The sequence below is a fragment of the Balearica regulorum genome, chromosome 4 (assembly GCF_011004875.1).
Source record: "Balearica regulorum gibbericeps isolate bBalReg1 chromosome 4, bBalReg1.pri, whole genome shotgun sequence".
NCBI lineage: Eukaryota > Metazoa > Chordata > Aves > Gruiformes > Gruidae > Balearica > Balearica regulorum.
In genome coordinates this window covers 18361750-18368703 of record NC_046187.1, presented here as the reverse complement: position 1 = coordinate 18368703, position 6954 = coordinate 18361750, and the positions used below count along the sequence as shown (strand labels likewise).

Below are 6954 nucleotides of genomic sequence, written 5' to 3'. Positions count from 1 at the left end.
TTTTCAGTATAATGTTGTGTTTCAGTTTCGTGTCTCTTGATGAATAGTTAGTAGAAAAAGAGGGTTTTTGCAGGCTTAAAATTTGATTCAGTGTATGTGGACAGGAGAGCAGGACCCAGCATACCTAGTCCCACATTCAGTGGTGTGAGCCACCAAGTTTCTCTCTGTCTCAGTCTCTCTCTCCATCAGATGGAAGTAGTTTTTTCTTTCCAGACAGGGGAACTGCAAGATGCATTGTTCATTTGTATCCATGTTTGGGATCAAAGGTACTCGGCTTACCAAAGGGCCTGGTTTGGGGTTCCCCAGGGTCAACCACAGTGGCCTTTTGAAGCAGTCCTAGTTACTAAGTAATAGTGATGTATTATAATCTGAGTGTATCAGCTACTACGTGCCGCTCAAGCTGAAACTTCTAAATAGCACCCACTTATAGCTCAAGTCCTGCATCTGCATTCAAGGGCTTCAGTAAACCAGTTTCCAGAAGCACTGAGCTGCAGATATGATGGAAGATGATATAAGCTATCTAAATCTGCAGAAGATCATGCTGCTGAAATCCTAGTTACTGAAGGCTTTTTTGCTTGAAAAGTCTTTCCCGAGTTAATAAATAATAATGGTCACGTAGTTCCAAAAATAAAAGCTAGGATAGTCCTCATTCAGGTGGACGCATACATGGGTTTATGAATATGCAGAACTATTAATTATATACTATCTTTTTATCCAATTCTCCTCCTAGGATATTAGATTACTTCATTAACCAGACTAAGTTGCTTCTAGCTGTTGCTGCTCTCATCTCAAAAATATAATTACATAGGTCTGTGTGATGATGTGATGGGCAGTTGCTGAGCTAACTTGGATATATTTCTCATGGTGCTTCTAAACATGCCACAGAAGTGTTAGTAAGCACAGGATAATTGGTAACATGGACTGGGACAACAAGGTGTCTATTGCTGCTGCTTGACTAAGGACATATCAAACACTAGCTAAGTATCAGAAATAAGGAGAAAGATAACTGCTTTGAAACAGTTATAAAGATTCTGCCTTCTGAAAGGGCTGTTTGGAATGTTTTCCTGTGTTTGAATGACACCACATTGTCATTTTAAAGAAACACCAAATGGAAAAGGGTCTATCCAAAGCTATGGCTGTCCAAGCAAGGTGCTGCCAGAATAGATCTGTTGCCTATCAGCAGGGCCGATGCACCACTCTGTAGCACACATGGGATTTCATCCCATGATATCCCTTGCTTCCCAATGCTAGTCATGGCCTTCCCCATACTGGAGCTACAGCTGCTTTTTTTTTTTTTTTTTTCCCTTTTCTTCCTTTTTCTACCTTGAAAAATATCTAGCATCTGGTCCCTGAAAAGGGTTCTGGAGCAGGTTTGGTGCAGCAGACAGCTGCAGCAGGTGACTCAACTGAACTAACTGAGAGAGTGAATAAAACTAGAAAGGACCCAGAAAGGGCACAAATGAATAGAAAAAGAGCGAGAATTTCTGATAATGGTGCACAAGCCCTTTTTAATTAGACTGTCAGTGGCTCTTGTATACCTTTACAAACAAGTTTCTGGACGCAGAATGCCTATTAACACAGACTTTTTTTTTTTGACCCAGGTCAGACCAAAAAGGCAAAAGGCCATATTTTGCACCCTGTCTTTGTGATTCCCATTGCAACATGTATACCCTGGAGAGCAAATCCGCAACTTTGTGGGAGCAGTAACACCTTTTTGGGAAGCTTATGTTCATATCTCTTTCTGCACACATTACGTATTCCTACCCCCTACAGAACAGCGCATGAAAGGTTTCTGGGAAACTGGGGTCTGCCTTTTTACAAAAGGAGGACAGATGTGCCCTGAAGTCCTCCTACACGATACCAAATGCTGTGCATTCAACAGACCTGCTGGTTAATGATCTTGCCCATAAGTAATGTTTTAACCATAGAGTAGCTTTTGTTTGCTTCAAAAGCCACAAAGCCAAAGAGGAAGTGTAGGAGAACGTGGGCAGGATGGTGGCCAGGAGCCTCATGACCTCATCTTTTTCCGCCACATGGGGATTGGTGGCTGTGCCTGGGACAGGGTTTAAATTCCCCAGATCGGAGATGTCAGGCAGTCAGGGGACAAGGGGAGAAAGCCAGAGCTGCTGGGAGCCAACTGGCTGGAGCTGCTGCTGGGATCACTAAGAGTCCTCTTGTCACAGCTGACTCCTCCAGGACCAGAAAAGGTAATTTTTTGCTTTTTTACCTGATCAGTGCCATTCTGTCTGCAGCTTTAGTCAAGGAAGCATTGGACAGGAGATCTTTGAAAACTGCTTCATTGGATGTTTGATGTTTCTCTGTGGGAAAAGGTGTGCTTCTATAGGAGCAAGGTTGCTTTAGCGATGCAAGGTATTATACATAATCCCAATTTTAAACCTGTGTGCTGCTGATAGATGTAGGGAGGGAGTTACTGAAAATGCTGCCCACTGAATCAAGTGGTGGAAACTCAGAGCTGGTACTCAAACACAGAAAGCTTCCTCCCTCATGTAACCACTGCCTGGCAGTGTCCCTGTGTCTCCTGGCACGCTTGCAGTTTGTGCTACACACTACTGAATGGATGGGACACGCACCCTTCCCTGTGTAACTCTTGAAATTGCAATACCTCTATTAGCATCCTATCTCAGGGCCAGCCTTACTAATATATTTTAAAGGTGCCCTTAGTAGCCTTTCTTTCCTGTTACGATTTACCAGAGTTTTCAATGTCTCTTGTTCATCAGTAAATCAGTTTAATTTCTCAGGGACATTCCTTATCCTGGGAATTGGTCTGTTGGCACCAAAATTTACTGTAGCTCAGCACTCTCCTAATTTCAGCAGGAATCACTCATTAAATTGCTAAAACTGCAATGTGAGCAAATACTTCACTTCATCTCTTGCTTGGAAACACAGGTTATTATGTTCAAACTTCTGGAGGGGGAAATAAAAGTCTATCAATAAAAGCAGTTTATGTTCATATAAACTGAGTGTACTCACAGTGACTCCAGTTAATAACCCTGAAAGCTAGTTTTAAAATAACTGAAAAGAGATTCCAAGCTGAGTTTGTCTTGTTCTGTCTCTTCTGACAAAATGATGTTAAACAAAGATAAACCAAAGCTGATCTTTATAGCATGTTGTTTTTCACGAAGTTTTTCCTTTGCCAGTGCAAGTCAGTAGATGACAGAAGGAGTCTCCTTGCCTTCTCAGTGTGGCTACTCTCACCACTGCTCAGCACTTCTCAGTACCTGGTTTTAAAATTCTTGTAGCTTTTGAGTTGCTAAGTCATTGCAAAAACAGCTGATTGTGGAGTGGTGATGGAGGACAGAGGAAAAGATTGGCATGGGCAGGTTGAATCCTTAGCAGAGAGCTGGTCTCGGCACAGTGAAGTACACCAGGAGAAAGAAAAAGCCTATGGCATTTTTGTGGTATTTTACCTTGCTGACTCACTGTTCCAAAATATTTTCTAGGTAAAACATCACAATGAAGGTGGCAGTTCTGTGTTTCTGCCTTATCAGCATCGCTGCTGCATGGCCAGTGAGTAAATCACAAATGCGTATCAGCAATCACTTGCACATTTTCTTTGCAAGTTAGCAAGAAATTAATACTGACAAACGCTTTTCTCTTATCTTCTTTTAAGGTGAGTAAATCCAAGCAGCACGCCATTTCTGCCAGCTCTGAAGAAAAATATGTAAGCTCCTTTTGTCTTTCTATTCATTTTCTTTAATGAATCCTTTTGGATTTTTTCCCCTCTAATACACATTGTCTGATACTTGTTTTATGATTGTAGCTGCTTGCAGAACGTGTCCTCACCTGGCTGTTATGAGCCAGTTTCTCAGGTAGCCAAAGCAGAGGGACACTGACCTCAGTAGACTTTTGTCATGTTAGGCGTCCTAGTTGTATAGTTTGATAGTTGTATCTCTGGACCAGCACTGGAAACCATTTTTTCTTCATGTAAAATGTGTAAGCTGTCAGTTAAAAAGAGGACAGAGTATGACACAACTACTATAACCCATATTCATTAGTGTGGATCAGATGCCAATATTTGATGTTGGAAGAGCATTTTAATCCAATTCCCATGATTTTTTGGAGTTGTGTGAGTGAACTGTATTAGTCTTGTATCTAGCTGTTTGTTTTATACTCCATCGCCAGCTGTTACCCATGTAAAATCAATTCTTTGCTCTGAGAATCAGCTACTGCATTTAGTTTAGAGTCTTCATGATGTGAGAGACAAATCACTCTTGGGAAAAGGACCTGAGAATTAGCAGAAACAACACTCATGAGGTATAACTCCAAATTTCACTCAATAAAAATGAGCTGAAGAAACTGATCTGAAATTCCTCAGGCTCTGCCAGTGGGAGAGGCACATCTTCTCTATTATTTTGTTTGGGTATAATGTTCATGTGGGATCACAGCTTGTTCTGAGTCCTCTTCCTACTACAGTGAATTGTTGAAGACACATCCTATACAAAAGGAGTATGTATTGCAGATGCCACATCTGCCTGAAACCAGAGGTTGTGATGCAGGCAGCTTTGCCTGCTCCTGTATGCTCCTTTGTGGATTAAACCTCCCTTTTCTTCTTTTTTTTTTTTTCTCCTGAAGGACACCAGGGGCCATCACTCACACAGATATCACCACCATCACGTGAACTCTCAGTCTTGGGAGAGTCTGCAGCACCCACAGAATGACCTGGTGTCACCTCAGCAGGTACGGGCAACTAACTGGAAGAGAATGCAGAACATCTTTCAATGTCAAGTTTTGCAAGTCAGGATTAAGTGCTTAAAGAATAGTCAACATGCTGATCAGCTCTACTCTATGTGCCTTTGCGTGCTAATAGTGAGTTTTATGTTGTTTTCAGACTCTTTACTCTTCAGAAGAAAGTGTGGATGTCCCAGTACAACCGGTAAGTATTTTGAATTGTAAAATGTCAAATTTAGTGCTGCAGGGCAGCCAGTGTGTAGCAGCACTCATTTTCCTCAATCAAATGCGGTTCTTGTGGTAACATGTCTCCCTAAATAAAACATAGCTTCAGGCAGGGTGAGGTGAATTCAGAGCAATTCATGCACATAGCTCTTCAACAGTGCATAAGCCCTGGGTGAGCAGGACAGATACCAGTCTGCACATCCCACATATATGTTCATTTGTCTGATGCATAATAAATGTTTTCCAGCACTTTCCTGATGTGTCAAGCAAGAGCCATGAAGATGTGGATGATGATGACAATGATAATGATTCCAATGACACGGATGAATCTGATGAGGTTGTCACAAGTTTTCCCACAGACATCCCAATAACTGTACCCTTCCCTCCATTCCCTTTCACCCGGGGAGACAATTCCGGCAGAGGCGACAGCGTGGCCTACAGGGTGAGGGCAAAAGCCGCAATGGTGAAGTCTAGCAAACTCAGCAAAGCTGCAAAAAAGGTAAATAGCACTGAGCAGTGGTACCAAGGTTTTTGGAAAAGGGTAGTGAACTTGAAATGGACATGTTATTTTATGGGAGTCAGTTTTGAAAAGGATTGGTGAGGGGAAAGTGAGGCATAAGTGAAGGAATGTATTTCCTTTCTCTGGATACCCCAAATTAGGGGATATTGATGGCTGTCAATGCGTCGAGGCAGGAGCCTGCTGCTGCAAGCTATGCAGTACTGCAATTTGCACTATCATGATGTACTTGCAGACATGAAATCTGAGGCTAAGATCAAACCTGAGTTTCTCGTAATTTGAAAGGTTCATGTAACTCCATAAAACACCACAGTGTCTCCAGGCAGAGATGTATCACACAGTCTATGCAGTGTAGGGCACAGTATGGCAGCACCTGTTGACAGATCAGTTCCTCAGGAGTGAGAATGGCTCTTTCTTGTTTTGCTTTGTAACACAGCTCATTGTGTATGATACCACTGAGGAGGATGAGAGCACCCTGGATGCAGACAGCCAGCAAGCGGGGCTCTCCCAGGAGGATCCTGCTGCCCGCCGCTCCCTAGGGAAGCACGCCATCAGCAGGGAATGGGCCGACAAGAGCCGTGGGCAGGACAGCAGCGAGCTGGACAGCAAGCAGCGTGACCGGAGCATGGAAAACAACAGCCAGCAGAAATTTGATAGCCATGAGGTGGAAAGAGATGATAGCAAGGCTGGTGTCAGAGGGGATAGCCACCAGAGCGTGGAAAGCAGGGAGAACCAGGACCGTGTTTCAGCCGAGATCCCCAACGATAACAGCAATCAAACGTTGGAGAGTGCAGAGGATGCTCAAGATCATCACAGCATTGAAAATAATGAAGTCACCCTTTAAAGGGAGACAAATGTAATGTCTCCCTTCTTTTTCAATTCCTACCTAAGGGGAGGGGGGAGTAGCTTCATTTCAGGTAACTGTTTGTAAATGTAGAATGTGCGGTGACTTTTTGGGTTTGGGGCAGCTTCTTTACCTAGTGGCCTCCCCTCAGCTGCCAGCAGTCCCAGCGCTCTGCACTGTACGTCATGTTGCGCTGGCCTCGCGGGATGCAGTTGGCAGAGGCGCGGGGAAGCGAGATGAACACTGTCGGACGTGCAGAGCGAGCGTTACCTCTGTGGCATGGTGCTCTCTGTGCTGCCAGCCTGTATTTTGCTGTAACTGGATTTAAATAAAAAACACAAAACCTTGTACCTGTGGGCTGCATTACTGTTTGCTGGGTTGGGGCAGGGGAAAGCTTTCTGGCTGCGTGAGGAGCTTTAATACCGCTCCTTCTTAAAATTATGCGAAATAGCTGTTCCTCCACAATTTATTAAGTGGCTAAAACCCCTCCGCAGGGCTGCCTTCTGTTCTTACCGCGGCTGAGCGGCGAGCTGGCCTGAAATACCCCGCCGGCCTGTGCAGCGCTACCCCCGAGGCGCCTCAGCTCTTCCCGCCTCACGGCGCGGGGCTTCAAGCCTTAGGCGGGGGAGGAGGAGGCAGCGCCGGGCGCGCCGCCCCAAGGGCCGCGCCCCTCTCTGAG

General features: G+C 44.3%; 1 protein-coding gene across 2 annotated transcripts; it reads left to right on the top strand.

Moving 5' to 3' along the window:
• Positions 1 to 1973: 1973 nt before the first annotated feature.
• Positions 1974 to 6625, top strand: SPP1 (secreted phosphoprotein 1). Of its 2 annotated transcripts, none has more exons than XM_075751316.1 (7): positions 1974 to 2207; positions 3462 to 3532; positions 3637 to 3682; positions 4594 to 4698; positions 4850 to 4894; positions 5162 to 5413; positions 5868 to 6625. In XM_075751316.1, the coding sequence occupies exons 2-7, from the start codon at positions 3522 to 3524 to the stop codon at positions 6273 to 6275; spliced, it is 867 nt and encodes a 288-aa protein (XP_075607431.1). In that variant the 5' UTR covers positions 1974 to 2207; positions 3462 to 3521; the 3' UTR covers positions 6276 to 6625. The 2 variants fall into 2 exon arrangements, with proteins under 2 accessions (XP_075607431.1, XP_010309523.2); XM_010311221.2 differs by having other exon boundaries at positions 2073 to 2207; positions 3462 to 3528; positions 3632 to 3682.
• The last annotated feature ends 329 nt before the right edge of the window (positions 6626 to 6954 follow it).

Coding starts and splice junctions, on each gene's coding strand:
- SPP1 (XM_010311221.2), top strand. CDS start 3,475: ATGAAGGTGGCAGTTCTGTGTTTCTGCCTTATCAGCATCGCTGCTGCA. Junction 3,683..4,593: donor CCAGCTCTGAAGAAAAATAT/GTAAGCTCCTTT, acceptor TTTCTCCTGAAG/GACACCAGGGGCCATCACTC. Junction 4,699..4,849: donor ACCTGGTGTCACCTCAGCAG/GTACGGGCAACT, acceptor TGTTGTTTTCAG/ACTCTTTACTCTTCAGAAGA.